The following is a 15,408-nucleotide window of genomic DNA, read 5'->3' as shown; positions in this document are numbered from 1 at the left end:
TTTTTTATTGTGTTTTCTTCATCCACCAGCAGACACTTAGGCTGATTCCATTCTTAGTTATTGTGCAAAACGTGGTGTGAACGTGGGCAGGCAGCCGTTCTTTCAAAGCACGGATTACATTTTCTTGGGATCAAATTACCATTCGTGGGATTGCTGGGTCACTCATAACTACATTATTTTATTTAAAAAAAATATATATTTAGTAGGCAGATATAGAGAGAGAGATCTTCCATCCGCTGGTTCATTCCCCAGAGAATTGCAGCTGGACTGGTCCAAAACCAGGAGCCTTTCATTTCTTCCAGGTCTCCCATGTGGGTGCAGGGGCCCAGGGCCTTGTTGCAGCTTTCCCAGGCACATTACCAGGGAACTGATTCAGAAGTGGAGCAGCCAGGACTTGTACACTGAGCAACTGAGACTTTAGTTGGCGCCCAAATGAGATGTTGGAACTGCAGGCAATATCTTAACAGTACTATGCCACAATGCCAGGCCCTTGTTTTAATCTTTTAAGGAAATTCCACACTGCTTTCTGTAACATCTGTCCCAATCTAAATTCCCATCAACAGAATGTAAGTTTCCATTGTCTTTCCATCATCAACATTAATTTTCCTTTATCATTTTGAAAAAAACAACTATTGTGACAGATATAGGGAGTATCTCATGATTTGAACTTTGTGCTTCTCTGAGGTTACTGATGGTCAAATTTGTTTTCAAACTTTGTGGACATTTATGTGTATTTTTAAAGGAATGTCCATTTATGTTTTTGCCCATTTTTATTTATTTTTAAAAGACCTACTTACTTATTTTGAAAGTCAGAGTCACAGCGAGAGATCTTCCCTCCACTGTCCACTCCCCAGATGGCTGCAATGACCAGTGCCAGGCCAGATCAAAGCTAGAATCCTTTTCCAGGTCTTCCTCATGGGTTCAGGGGCCCAACGACTTGGGCCGTCTTCTGCTTTTCACCTAGGTGCGTCAGCAGAGAGCTGGCTCGGAAACGGGGCTTCTGGGACTTGAGCCAATATTGCCTGTATGGGATGCTGGCATCACAGGCAACGGCCCAACTCACTATAGCACAGCACAGCATCAAACCTTGCCACTTTTTAAATTGCGTTTTTGGTCTTCTTATTGAACAGACATTTATTGCATATTTTGTGTCTAGCGTTAAGCTTTAGGAATTCAAACTTACCATCTCCAAGAGAGAATATCTTCTAGAAAAGATTGATTTACAATCGCAATGCAACTTGTAGGGATGAGTAAGGCACTAAAAAAGAACTAAGGGGTTCTTCAACGTGTCCTAACTGAGGGGAGAGGTTCGGGGAAAGGTTCTTGGGCTACAATTTGTAGCCACAGGAAAACTATTCCACTTCATGTTGAGCCGTGGCCCCAGAGAGAAGAGCCAGCATGGGTGAAGGCACCGGGTGTGGAGCTCTGCCACATTGGTGTTGTCACAGGCAAATCAGGTACAAAATAAGAGACAAGGCTGGAGAGAGACCCTAAGCTGGGTGGGAGTGAGCAGTTGGTGACGTCATGGGCCTTGGATGTGATGCTGCAAGTGATACTGGTGTAGGGAAGGTAACAGCCAAGCAGGGATGTGGCATTTCAGAAAGCATCACTCCCTGGCCTTGTGACAACAAAGTCGGGAGATGAAACTAGAGTCGGGAAAGCAGGAGACAGTTGCTATGGTGCCACAAGAGATGAAGACTTGAACTAGGAAAGCTGTAGAGCAGGTGGAAGGAAGGGGTCTGATTGGCTTTGGGAAGGAAAAGGAAAAGAAGGGAGTAGGACAGCTCCCGGTGAATGATGACAATGTCCCCACAGGGAAACAGGTGACAAAGACCAGGCTTGGGGGAAGGCACTGAGTTACTTTAGGGAAAGGTTTTGCAGTGGGCCTGGCTTGTCCAGAAGTTGCTCCGTCACAGAGGAAGATGCATTTGAAGGTTGGTGGGGACTGGAAAAGGGCCTGAATTAGGAGTATAAGATTCATGGTCATAGACCAGGGGGCAGTGGTTGGAACCTTGATAGCACAGGACAGGTCAGCAGTGTGAGACCAGTGGCCAGCCAGACCAGCTCCCTGCAGGTCACTGCTGGCCACTGACAGAGAAAGGGCTTGCTGGCCACCACGAGGAAAAAGCAGGGAATGCTGGCAGGAGTGGTCTAGCTCATAGAGCTGCCTCCATCGCTTCCCATCACTTCCCCTATATTCTCTGATGTATCTTACCAAGTTACTGGAATTGTCATTAGCATCTACTTTGTGATTAATATCTTTTTTTCCTTCTGCAGTGGAAGCTCTGGGCAGGCAAGGCCATATCTGTTTTATTCCTCAAGAAACCTCAATTTGTTCAAGACATCTGTGGACACTGAAAGACCCATGTTCATTAAAGCTCAACGTCCCAGAGTGAAGAGTCTTGAACACTACTTTGAGTGCGTTGTTCAAGTCAAGTGAAATGGGCTTATCTCATTTTCCCATGGAAAACAAATTTCTATCAATGACCAATTCTCTCTTCTCTTGGATCGACTTGAGGTCTCCATACACTTGGAGTAAAAAGACTCAGGCAAACAGATTGAATATATAACACTGTGTCATATTAGGTAGCTGTTGGCCACACTCAACTGTTTCCCAAAGTTTGCCTCGTGGGGAATAGATGGTTAAATGGCTTCATGAAATTTTGCAAATCAGTGTGGTTGGTGTGCTGTGGGAAGCTTCATCTTCAATATCATTTCATCCCCTTTGGAGATACGTTATTTGGGGTGAGTGTTAGCCTAGCAGTGGATACCCGGATTGAGTTAGATCACAGTCAAGTGCCCGGGCTCTAGTCCCAGTTCCAGCTCCTGTCTGCAGCTTCCTGCTAACACAGACCCCTGAGAGGCAGTGATGACGGCTCAAATAACTGAGTCCCTACTACCAAAGTGGGAGGCTGGATGGAGTTCAAGGACCCAGCCAAGGCCTGCTGTGCACGTTTGTTGAATGAATCAATAAGCTTGCTTTCTCTGTCTTTAACTCTCTCTTCCTCATAGGAGCATTTTTTAAAATTAGTTATTCATTTGTAAGTTGCTTTGGAGCATTGTCCTCAAGAACTTTCTAGAAAGCATGCGTGATCCCACCCTTCTTCTATTCAAGCCTTGTCATCGATGTGTTGTTTATTCTTACAGAATTCATCTTACCCTGCTAAGAATTCCTTTCAATCTGCTGTTTTATCCTAGTGCTGCAGCCTACAGCCTATTCAGACATGTTGGATCAGAACATATGACATGACTTGATGGCCTATGGTTTTGCAATCTATGCTTCATTTTTTTCATAGTATACATTTTCCATGGACTTTTGGATGTCCATTCATGTTACAGATTTATTAAAGAGCTAACAGTTAATTGAGTTGCAGCGCCAAATCTCCCAGCAAGAATTTTTAATGACTGTGTCAGTGCTTACTAGAGCTTTCCTCTGTACGCATTGAGAATAATGCAGAGGAAGCCATTTCTGGACCGTGAGAGACCCGTGTCCAGGCTTGGCTGCTCACAAACCCTTGGGTCCCTTTGCACCTCCCTCTCCCTCGTTGCCCAGTGGTAGACTTAAGCTCAATAGTTTTGCATAAAGGGAGGCAGCCTCTATCTCTAAATTGACTTCTAATCGGTATAACTTGATAACTTCTATGTGCACCAAATTTTAAACCATAGCTGATCCTTTTAGTGACAACTCTCCTGGGAAGATGGCCGGAGAAGACACCCTCAGCAGGGAGTGGGTATTGAAAAAGAGAGTCTGTGAGTGGCTGAGCCAACATTGATTCTTTGTAGTTAAGTATAGCCGGGATCCCATATGGGCATTGGTTCGAATCCCAGCGGCCTCACTTCCCATCCAGCCCCCTGCTTGTGGCCTGTGAAAACAGTCAAGGACAGCCCAAAGTCCTGGGATTCTGCACCCATGCAGGAGACCCAGAAGAAGCTCCTGGCTTCTGTCTTCGGATCAGCTGTTGTGGCCACATGGAAAGTAAATCAGTGGATAGAAGATATTCCTCTCTGTCTCTCCTCCTCTCTGATTTTCCAATAAAAAATGAATCTTTAAAAAGACTACAGAATTAAACTCCGATTTCTATATTTTGTTGAATGCATATTTTAGCAACCTGGACTTCCGATCCCATTTGAAAATGAAAATAAAGTACTAAACAGGGCTGATGCTGTGGAGGAGCAGGTTAAGCTACTGCTTGTGAGGCTGGCATCTCATACCAGAGCCCCAGTTTGAGTCCCAGCTGTCCCACTTGCAGTTCAGCTCCCTGTGGATGTATCTAAAAACTCAATAGAATATGATACAGATCCTGGACCCCTGCCACCCACATGGGAAACTGTGACCCACTGCCACCCACATAGGATGGAGTTCCAGGTTCCTGGCTTCAGGCTGGCCCAGACCTGGAAGTTGCAAACACTGAAGAGTGAGTCCATAGATTGGGGCTCTCTCATTCTCTCTCATTCTCTCTCTCTTTGTGTCACTCTGCCTTTCAAGTAAATAAAGAAAAGTATATATTTAAAAGCAATGATCACAAAGAGGGATTACGGATATTAAATGAATTAATATGTCCAACTTGGAACACTGGCTGGCAAAACAGTAAGAAGTATAAAGTTATTAGCTGCTTTTATTACTTACAATTTAGCCATTCCTACTGGAGTTTTGCACGAAGTTTTACATGACTCATTTCCTGGGTTACCTACTCCTTTGGAATGGTTTGTTATGTGGCCTTTTATTATGAGCAAAAACTCTCTCTGTCTGTCTTTCTCATGGTCTAATTTTTTACTCCCACAGGGAAAAGAATGTAAAGCCAAGACATAAACATATTGCTCTAGGGAGAACAGGACTGATTCAAAAGACAGTGAGTACACAAGCAAGCATGTGGACATGGAGATATGGGTCACAGATGGGCCAGAGTTACCCATGGGGAAAGAGTGTGGGAAGAGACCACAGGCAAATGATGCATAAGGATGGTCCAGAAACCAAAATGGGGGAAAAAAATAAACAGAGGTGTGGGGCGGTGTAGAAGGACATTCAGAATCTTTGCTACAGTGGGAGACAACAGCCAGTTGAATCCCCCCCCCCGAAGGCAGCAGGAGCTATTGATAAGGTTTAGGTAAGAATCTGCCAGAGGAACTAGCTGTGTTTGGGGGAACTTTGCCTTGCTGTTGAGATGTAAATGGCTCAAGCCCCTCCTCCCTGGATGAAGTCCTGACAAACTTCCTTTAAAAGTCTGGTGCTGTTAACAAACTTTGGCTATTGACCATCAGTCAGTAGTCCATGCATTTTATTGTAGGCTCTGGGCACCAAGTCCATCGCTACGGGACAGCGACAGTGCGGGGACAGCTGCTCTCACCACCTTTTCTGTCCCTTTTCTGGTTAGGACATAGTCCCCTAGTTGAACTTGCAAGCAGCAAGGAGCTTTGGTAGGGGTTATTGCTCATGAAGCTTCCTGGGAGTTGCCTGGTTCTTCCACCTGTGATTAACTTTCAGGTGGACAACACGGTGTCTCCTTCCCGGTTCTGGATGAGCTGAGTGCATCATGGAAAAGTTGGCATCCTGGCATGACAGGGAGGGGGCACAGTGAAAAGGCAGGACCACGCAGAAGCTATGAGAATTCTCTTCCTGCCGGTTCTTTCTGCCTACTTTGCTTTTATCTTGAAATACTTGAAATATCCTTACTCCCCCAAATTTGTAAGTTCAAACCTCACCCCCCACGGTGATATCGGAAGCAGAGCTGGGTGAGGTGATGAGGACATCAGATCACAGGCAGAATTCATCTCCTTATAAGAAAAGCCTGAGCCCGGCACGGTAGCCTTAGTGCTAGCATAACCAAGTCCTCACTTTGCACGTGCTAAAATCACATATGGGTTTCAGTCGTGTCCCAGCTACTCCACTTCCCTTCCAGCTCCCTGCTTGTGGCCTGGGAAAGCAGGCCCAAAGCCTTGGGACCCTGCACCTGGCTCCTAGCTTCAGATCGGCTCAACTCCGGCCCGTTGCGGCCAGTTGGGGAGTGAACCAGTGGATGGAAGATCTTTCTGTCTCTCCTTCTCTCTGTAAATCTGACTTTGCAATAAAAATAAATCATAACAACAACAACAAAAACAGAAAAAGGGCGTGAGGGATTTAGCGCTCTCACCACTTGAAGACACAGCTGGACAGAGCTATCTATGAGCCAGGAAGGGAGGAGCCCTTACCAAACATTGGGTCTGCTAATGCCTTCATCTTTCTGGCCCCACAAACACATTTCTTTTTCTTTGCTTTTTTTTTTTTTTTCCTTTGAATAATTCCCACAGCTCACAGTGTTTTGTCACAGCAGCTCGATCAGATCGGGACGGGACTGCATGGCAGCCCCTCAGTGGCTGGCTCGGGCATTCTCCTAGCATCAGCTCCTGACCCCGAGGGCTATGGCTTCCTGAGAGGTGAGTTTACTTCTCTTTCTGTTTGGGCCTCCATGTCCAGTCTCCAGCTCTTTCTCCAAAGACTTGTAAGTCCCTGCTAAATCGGCCCTAGCACCACCCTCAGACTTGCATAACTGCCTTGGGAGCTTTACACGGAGGGCTTGGCTCCACTCCCCCAGTCGGTTGCCCTGGGAAACCAGCAGCAGTTGATGTCACAAGGAGTCACATTTCTAGCTCTCTCTCTCTCTCTCTCTCTCTCTAATTCCCTCTCTTGTGGCTGAGGCGGGGCCCGGTGCTGCAATCATGGCTCCTCCCCCAGCAGCTGTGCAGGGGACCTCCCCCACATCCCGCAGTGTCTAAACTCAGGTATGTTGGAGCCGTGCCCGCACAGCTCTACCTTCCCTTTACCCTCTGGTGCCCAGGAATGCCCATTTCCACTAGGACAGAGACACAGAATCAAAAGGAAGCAGAATAACTCTCAGAGAGTAACCCTGTTGCCGCTCCCTGGAGGATCAAAGGTGGTTAGAGGTTACACAGAGCCTGCGTGGTAAGCTCAGGAGCACCGATTACAACACCCTGCTTCCCTCTGCTTCGCTTTCTTCACGCCCTCAACACGCCCACACCTCTCCACCTCCTGTTTATCAACCTGTTTCTGATCGTCCCAAAAGATATTATTGAAGCTCCCATATCCTGTCTAAATGAAAATAAAACAGGACCATGTGGATATTTCAAAACGAGGCCATTTCACCAGGCCTCTGTCACAGGCTTCAGGAAAATAATGCAGCGTGTAGCTCTTGGACTCCATTCAAAACAGTGCAAAGTGCGGCCCCTGCTCCCTGGCCTCCAGAAAGCGTGGACGGTAAAACATATGCAAATCTGCAGATTATCATTATCTAAATGCAGGCAGCTGAAAACCCGGCCATAATCCTGACTCACGAGTATATCAGGAACGGAACCTAGGAGAGACGCAGAAGCCAGCCTGTGTTGGAACTGAAAGTTCCAGCAGGACGGGTTTTATAGCTCCTGCAGCCTGCCATCTGGCTTCAGCAGTGACTCAGCCCCAGGAACGACGCTCCAGGAGCCGACCCCGACCGAGCTGGCCATGACGAAGACTTGGGTGTGCATATACCACTTTCTCCTTTTCAACTGGTATATTTTCATCAATCATTACATCTCACTGAAAAGCAAAACTCAGTTGGGATCCAAAGTCTTTCAAGATGGTGGACGGTGGAAGTACTTGACGATCTTGAATCTGGTAAGTCCCTAGGGCCCAAGCAGGAACTGGTCTGTTTTTGTGTAACGTCGGGGCTTCTACAGATAGCATCTTTCGAGTCTATCAAAATGCAAAATCCCATGGTTGGCCTTCCTTCTCCAGCTACTCAGGAATTCTGGCTCTCTCTTTTAGTGGAGTCCCAGGAGCTGCCATTTTGTGCTGACTCATTGTTCAATGGTCCTTGGAAAAGAATCTTTGTCTTGGGCCTTCTCAAATGAGCCCAAATCAGAGCCCAAACTAATGATGTCATCGTGGCATTGGCTACAAACGCAGCAAGACTTTGAACTTTGGGGAAGTCTGGAAAGAGAAGGCGGAGTGGCGTATGTTGTGTAGGAAGTGTAATTTCCAATGGAGGAATAATGCCATTTCACAGCACACACAGACTAACAGATTTATCTAAGAAAAGCAAACACATTTTGCCACGTTCAGCTCCCACTTCAATTTTTTTTTTAAATGTTCAGCCTCCATTTGAAAGGACAGATCAACCAACTGAATGGCAAACAGATTTTTTTTTTAACTACTTTAAAATGAATCATATACCTCGATTCTTTTTTGTCTTCCTAACCTTGCTGACCCCATTGTGGTGAATGAAGTATGAATGAGTGAAAGGAGAACAGATTTAAGAAGAACTGTCTTGGGACTATTTAAAGCATTTTTACAGTTAGAACCTTAAGAGGAGACATTTGGGGGAGTGACAATTACTGTTTGAGGTTTTTGATGAAAGTGCTGAATGCCAGGGAAGCATCTAACTTCAGAAACTGGCTCCTCCCCTCCTTGGTGGCGACAGTCTGTTGGGCAAGCAGGAGACGCACTCAGAAAACGTGATTCTGGGAGAGGCTTGGGAGCAGAGGGGAGCGAGTTCAAGGTGAGACAGCCCAGAAGAGCTGATTCCTCATGTGCCTTTGCTGGCTTCCCAGTTTGGGCCTGAGCTCCGGGCACAGCTCCAGTGTGCTGCTAAGGCCAGCGTCACTGCTTGCCAGGATGGTAGAGTTCAAATAAAATTCAGCAGAAAATGGTTTTGTAGAGTAGTAACACCATGTTGAAAACCAAACCAGCCAACCAGCCAATCAGTGTCTCCGTTAGCTTTATAAATGATCAACCAGAGAGTGTAGTGTCTATAGCCAGGATTGGTGATCTGATCAAATCCAGATTCCTGTGTGGATGTATCATTCCAGGAGTGCATTCCAGTTTGGCCTCCAAGCTGGAAATTGGTGCCTCCTTGGTGGTCCTTTACCCTGCCTTCTGCCCCTCCCATCCCGTATGTCATTCATTTGCACTTGGGTGATTCGTCATGTCTCTCACTGGTCATTCCCTCCCTTCGCCACTCAGTGTTCCCAAAATGCTGTTTTCCCTGTTTGCTCATTTTTGTCTTCTACTATTCTGAACCTGCTGCTTCCTGCTTTGCAGCATTAAGCCAGTGCCCAGGTGCCCGGCCCCCTCTTCCGGCAAAGCCGGGATCTTGGGCACTAAGGTTTGTGTCACACTGCTCCTAATGCCACCTACTCTCACTTCTGTAGTTATTCTTTGCAAGGCCTTCTGGCCTTTTCCACCACTTTTCTTCCTTCATAGAGCACCCACAGTCCACATTCTCCCTGAAGATCTCTGCCAGGCACCTGTGCCCTCTGCCCAGCCTAAAAGTGCCCTCCTTTTTCTGATTGTGAGAGCGGCTCCTGGGCTCTTTTATTTTTGTACCGTGTGTCTCTTAATTGCACCCCTCCCCAACAGGGGACTCTTAGCAACCCTACATGGCTCAACAACCCTAACCGATTCTGCTTCTGTGCTGTGTTTGTCGTAACAGTGGAGCCCGGGGAACTCACAGACCAGGGGCTTGGTGAATGACGTGTCTGCTGGACTGACAATGCTTTACGCATTCCTGGCTCATGCGCCCCTTCTCCAGGCCTGTGAATGCGCACAAAGGGTCTCACCTGTCCCAATCTTCTCTCAGTGCTGTCAGCTGTCATCTTGAAAGGGGCACAAGGAAATGACCCCCACTTCCAGTCAGGTGGACTGTATGTCAGAGAATGAAAGACAGGTTTTAAATGTGCTATTTCAAGTGAAAAAATTGGGCCTTAAGATTTCTCGCTCTTGAGGTCTCATGGGCTAATGGTGAAGTTTCCTACTGATTAATTAGTGCTAATTAATGATGAATTAGTGAACAGCTGTTCTGATCCAATCACAGAGGCCTCGTAGCTAGGTACACCATTTACATGTTTTCTGTATGTCCACTTGGTGGAATTAATATCAAAAACCGCTGACCCGGAAAGTCATTAGCTTCTCCTCAAATAAATTTAGGGCTTCCACCCACAACCCTGCTGGGTTTTTTTTTTCCCCCAATATTTATTTATTCGTTTGAAAGTAACAGAGAGAAGAAGGGACATACAGAAATCTTTCCATCTGCTGGTCCAATCCCTCAATTGACTGTGATGGCCAGGGCTGAGCCAGGCCAAACCCAGAGCCAGAAAAACTATCATCTAGGTTTCTCAGAGGAATTCAGGATCCGAGCATATGAGCAGGGAGCTGGATCAGAAGTGCGGCCGCTGGAACTTGATGTTCCTTCCTGTGGGAAGCTAGCATTGGATTAGCTCACTGCACCGCAGCACCTGCCTTTAGAGGTTCCGCCTTCTGAAAATACAGCCCATCTCTGTGCTTTGGGGACCTTTTATCCCCTCCTTCCTGAAGCTACTCCTAGGGGCCCAGAGAGAGGACAGGGAGGAGCTACGATGGCCAGGTCTTTGGACCAGATGCTGAATAAGAAAGGCAGGAGGACCCAGCACGATAGCCCAGTGGGTAAAGTCCTCGTTTTAAACATGCCAGGATCCCATATGGGCATCCATTTTAATCCCTGCAGCCCCGCTTCTCATCCAGCTCCCTGCTTGTGGCCTGGGAAAGCAATCGAGGACAGCCCAAAGTCTTGGGACCCTGCACCTGCGTGGGAGACCCTGGCTCCTGGCTTTAAACTAACTCAGCTCCAGCCATTGCAGCCACCTGGGGAGTGAAATCAGTGGGTGTCTCTCCTCTTTGTCTCTCCTTCTCTATATATATCTGACTTTCCAATAAAAATAAATAAATCTTAAAAAAAAAAAAAGGAGGAGAGACATCCGCTGATTCACTCCCCAGGTGGCTGCAATGGCTGGAGCTGAGTTGGTGAGAGTCTTTGTATTGTAAGCAGTAAGCTGACCACAGGGAAGAGGTCACCAGTGCCCTACTGGGAGGGAGCAGCCTGTGGCTGTCCCTTAGGATAAAGAGCTCTGGGGCCAGCCCAATCTGTAGGTTGAGACCTCAGTTCCAGAACTTACTAGCTCTGTGACCCTGGGCTGGGTGCCACTTCGTGTCTTTCATTTTCTTATCCAATAGAAGTAAGAGCAGTAGGTAACCACACCGTAGCCCAGAGTAAACAGTGTGATGGATGGGAAAGGTGACAGAACAGGCTCATGTGAGCAATCTCACCTGTGAGAGATGGTGCAACAGGGACCGTGTCGGACAGGAGGAACATCAGTGTCTGCATGCAGCACCAGGGTTGGTGGGTGAGAGATCTGGCCAGGTCACCTGCCACCCTCAGGACCCTGTCTGTCCCTCCATCATCATCACCCCAGTTACTAGAGGCTGGCTACCGGGCCTTGGCCTCCTCAGTGAAGGCTGCCAGGGTGGCTGGCCGCAGACAGTCTGCTGGTAAAATCGGTAGGTTCAATCACAGTCTAACGAACTGGCAACCGCCAGAGCTGGGCGTGGCCAACCCCTGGAGCTGGGCATGGCCGAGCCCGGGAGCTGGGCATGGCCGGCTCTGAAGCTAGGCGTGGCTAGCCCCTGGACTGGATGTGGCCAGCCTCCTATGGAGCTGGGCGTGGCCGGCTTCTTATGGAGCTGGGTGTGACCAGCCCCTGGACTGGGCGTGGCTGGCCCTTGGAGCTGGGTGTGGCCGACCCCGGAGCTGTGCCAGGCCGGCCCTTGATTCTGGGCATGGTCAGCCCTGGACTGGGCATGGCTGACCACCTGTGAAAGGCTTCAGGCTTCTTGTTGTGAACTCAACCTATCTAACATCCGTCCTCCACTCTATTCACTCCTTTTCTACTTCTCCGCCCCTCTTCACCAAGCGTCCCATGTCTCAGGGTATTTATGACATCATTCTATCAAGCTCTGTGATGACATTGTGACATCATCACAGTTTCTCAGAGACGGTGGGGCAGGGCCAGGGGAAGCCAGAGCTTGGGAGACGCTCCAGTGATGCAAACTGCGAGACAGCTTGAGGAGCTAGGTGGAATCACAGCACCCCTGTCCGTACTTGAAGGACACCCATTAATGCCCAGGTTGGTATATTTGTGTTCATCTGTCGAATTCCTTGATGCTCCACAAAGTCAGAAATACACGTGATTTGCTTTGCTCTCAAGATGGCTGAAGGGAAAGGGTAGTTGAACTGACCCAATGGGCACCGCCAGTGCTCCAAACAAAACATCTGCGAGTGACGACAAGGACAGGGTTTGGGCGGCTCAGTACATGGAGCTGAACCCTACTTCCATTCGCTCTGTGATAGTGAACTGTTCAACTTCTCTGTGCTTCAATTTCTTCCTGTGTGGTGGTTGTGGGGGAGGCACTTGAATTCTCCCAACCTCCCAACATATTCATGTCCCAGCTACTGGGAAAAAGAGCTTGGCCACTGAAGGCCCCTGGCTGAGCTCCCCACCTCAAAAGGATCTCCAGATGAGGGAGGGAGGCCAAGGTGTCAGCTCTCTGCGGATGTTGTAGCATCCAGGGACTGGTTACTCACGGGTACCATGGGCCTGCTCCAAGATGAAAATGCAGAACCAGTTCGGCTCCAGCTCTCCCAGGGATAAGAGGACGCTGTGCAACTGAGTTGACCTAAGCTGTGCAACTGAGTTGCCCTAAGTGGCCCATCCCCCAATCCCGCTCCTGCCCTCTCATGGAAGTTTGGAGAACATTCCTTCATGTGCACCTTGCAGGCACATTCTGGGAAGTCAGAGTCTGTTTCCCAAACCTGACGGTCATCATGCGAAACAGTAGGCGTACGCGGTAAACATTCTACCTCTCTCTTCGTCTATGCTCTTCACTCCCCTCTTACTCTTTTCCCTATATCTAATATTATGTGGGTGTTGACATGGGGTTTGTCCTGGCCTGTGTGATGTCTAATACGGTTGCTTGTGCCTAACCCGTACTCCATGAACGTTGGTTGAATGAATCAGTGACCTGAAGCTAACTCCAGCTGGTGTGAGCTGCTGTCCTGGGCTCCCCACTGCACCTGGCAGATATTCTATCACAGGCTTTCCTATTGCTACACTGAAGCCAGTGGCCAGCAGCTACACAACACTGGCCAAGCATTCATTCCTTGAAAGAAGTACCTGGGTGAGGCAGAGAGCAAGAGCGAGCGACCGAGAGAGTAAACCTGCTGTTTCACTTCCCAAATGTCCACCATGGTGGGGTGGGAGCTGGGAACTGAGTCCCACATGGGTGGCAGGAATCTAACTATGTGAGCTGTTGCAACTGCCTCTCAGAGTTTGCTATTGCAAGAAGCTGGAGTAGAGAGGCACTGTGATGCAATACATGGGCATTTTACTTTTAAATATGTTTATTTACTAATTCACTTTTTTTTTAATTGGAAAGGCAGATATACAGAGAGGAGAGACAGAGAGGAAGGTCTTCCATCCGATGATTCACTCCCCAAGTGAGCGCAACGGTTGATGCTATACCGATCCAAAGCCAGGAGCCTCTTCCGGGTCTCCCACGCGGGTGCAGGGTCCCAAAGCTTTGGGCCATCCTCGACTGCTTTCCCGGGCCACAGGCAGGGAGCTGGAAGGGAAGTGGGGCTGCCGGGATTAGAACCGGCGCCCATATGGGATCCCAGGCGTGCAAGGCGGGGACCTTAACCACTTGTGCCACCGGGCCGGGCCCAATTCACTTTTTTTTTTTTTTTTATTGGAAAGGCAGATATACAGAGAGGAGAGACAGAGAGGAAGATCTTCCGTCCGATGATTCACTCCCTAAGTGAGCACAACGGCCGATGCTATGCCAGTCCGAAGCCAGGAGCCTCTTCCGGGTCTCCCACGCATGGGTGCAGGGTCCCAAAGCTTTGGGCCGTCCTCGACTGCTTTCCCAGGCCACAGGCAGGGAGCTGGAAGGGAAGCAGGGCTGCCAGGATAGAACCGGCGCCCATATGGGATCCTGGGCGTGCAAGGCGAGGACCTTTAACCACTTGCGCCACCGCGCCGGGGCCCCCAATTCACTTTTAATGATGGAACATCAGAGAGGGTTATATGAGAAACACACAGAGTTTCTGGCAGCTGTTTAATCCCCCCCCCCCCCCCCACTCCAAGCCTGCAAAAGCAAAGGTCTGATCCAGGCAGAGGCCAGAAGTTAGACACTCCATTCTGTGACAGGGGTGTGTGTATTCAGGCCACCATCTGCTGCCTTCCCAGGCACCTCAGCAGCGATTTGGACTGAAAACAGAGAGGCTAGAGCTCAAACTGGCATTCCAATACGAGATGCCAGCGTTCCAAGCCATGGCTTAGCCTACTGCATCACGATGTGACTGGAACATGGATATATAAATAGAGTAATTGCAAGAGGCAGGGAAATATCTTCCATATGCTGGCTCATGCCCCAAACAGCTGCAATAGCTGGGGGTAGGTCAGGCTGCAACCAGGAGGCAGGAGCTTCGTCCGTCTCCTCCATGGACGCAGTGGCCCAAGCATTCGGGCCTTCCTTTGCCGCTCTCCCAGGCACGTTAACGGAGCAGCTGGGACTCACGCTGGTGCTCCTATGCAATGGCTGGCATCGCGGGCGACAGCTTAAGCCACTGTGTCACACTGCCAGCCCTGACACGAATGTCGTAGCTTCCCATCGAAACACACACTCCTGGCCTCACACTGTTCTATTTCTTCCTCCTGAATCTCTCTCTCAATATTCTTGATTTCATTTTTTCCCTCGTTATTGCAAATCTTGTTCTTCAAATTATTTTCCCTCATGTGCTCCTTAACTCCCTCTCTTAGTCTCTCTCACTAAGCTAAATGCAAATGATGCTAAATGCGATGACTACGTCTAACTCAGAAAGTTCATGGCAAAGTGGACCTGGGATAGTTACATGCATGCAGATATTTTTTGGAATCCAAGCATAGTTGTTGCTGTTGTTGTTGTTGTCTGGTAATACACGTTTTCCAGGTACATTTGATGAACCCTCCCCTACCCTGTGGGATAGGCTTGGCATGGGATAGGCTTGGCAAAGGCTCGCTTCCACCTGCTCCAGATACGGCCGTGCGATATACCACATTCACCATGCCTGGCCTCACCGGGTCTTTAACTCAGGAATCATCTTCTCCATGCAGGCACTGTTTCCGTTGGGAAGAGAGGAATAAGAAAGCCCCCTCCTGGCTGAATCAGGCCCAGGCTCCTGGGCTGGGCACTAGGGGAGCTGATTCATTCAGTGAGCTGTTCCGTCTTGCTCCGGAAGTGTGTAGAATCTCCCTCTTTCGAATTATTTTTCTTAAATGGAAAAAATTCTCATTTCCTGGGGCTAGTTGAAGAGGATTCTGGCTTAAAGACAAGGAAATAAAGTTAATGACTTAGAAAGGCTAAAAATCTTCATGTCAGGTTTTCTCTGTCTCTCTCTCTCTCTCTCTCGTGAATATCTTTATTTTGAGGCCACAGGGATGTAAAAACTGCACAATTCCTTAAATTGCATTAGTTACAAACATGAAAAATTAGCTCTGGCGCAGGTGGTAATTGGTTAGCTAGCAACG

At 48.4% G+C, this 15,408-nt stretch overlaps 1 protein-coding gene across 2 annotated transcripts in view; it reads left to right on the top strand.

Annotated features, from left to right (window-relative positions):
* The first annotated feature begins 7,216 nt into the window (after positions 1-7,216).
* The window catches only part of LOC121159014 (androgen dependent TFPI regulating protein), a 66,412-nt gene continuing 58,220 nt past the window's right edge, over positions 7,217-15,408 (top strand). For both annotated transcript variants that reach the window (XM_040984001.1, XM_040984000.1), the window contains exon 1: positions 7,217-7,645. In XM_040984001.1, coding sequence (XP_040839935.1) covers positions 7,493-7,645 — 153 coding nt within the window. In that variant the 5' untranslated portion in view covers positions 7,217-7,492. The remainder of the gene's footprint in view (positions 7,646-15,408) is intronic.

The sequence above is a fragment of the Ochotona curzoniae genome, unplaced genomic scaffold (assembly GCF_017591425.1).
Source record: "Ochotona curzoniae isolate NIBS_2020 unplaced genomic scaffold, NIBS_Ocur_1.0 contig_4064, whole genome shotgun sequence".
NCBI lineage: Eukaryota > Metazoa > Chordata > Mammalia > Lagomorpha > Ochotonidae > Ochotona > Ochotona curzoniae.
The sequence above is the reverse complement of the archived record's forward strand: the minus strand, read 5'-3'. Positions and strand labels throughout refer to the sequence as shown.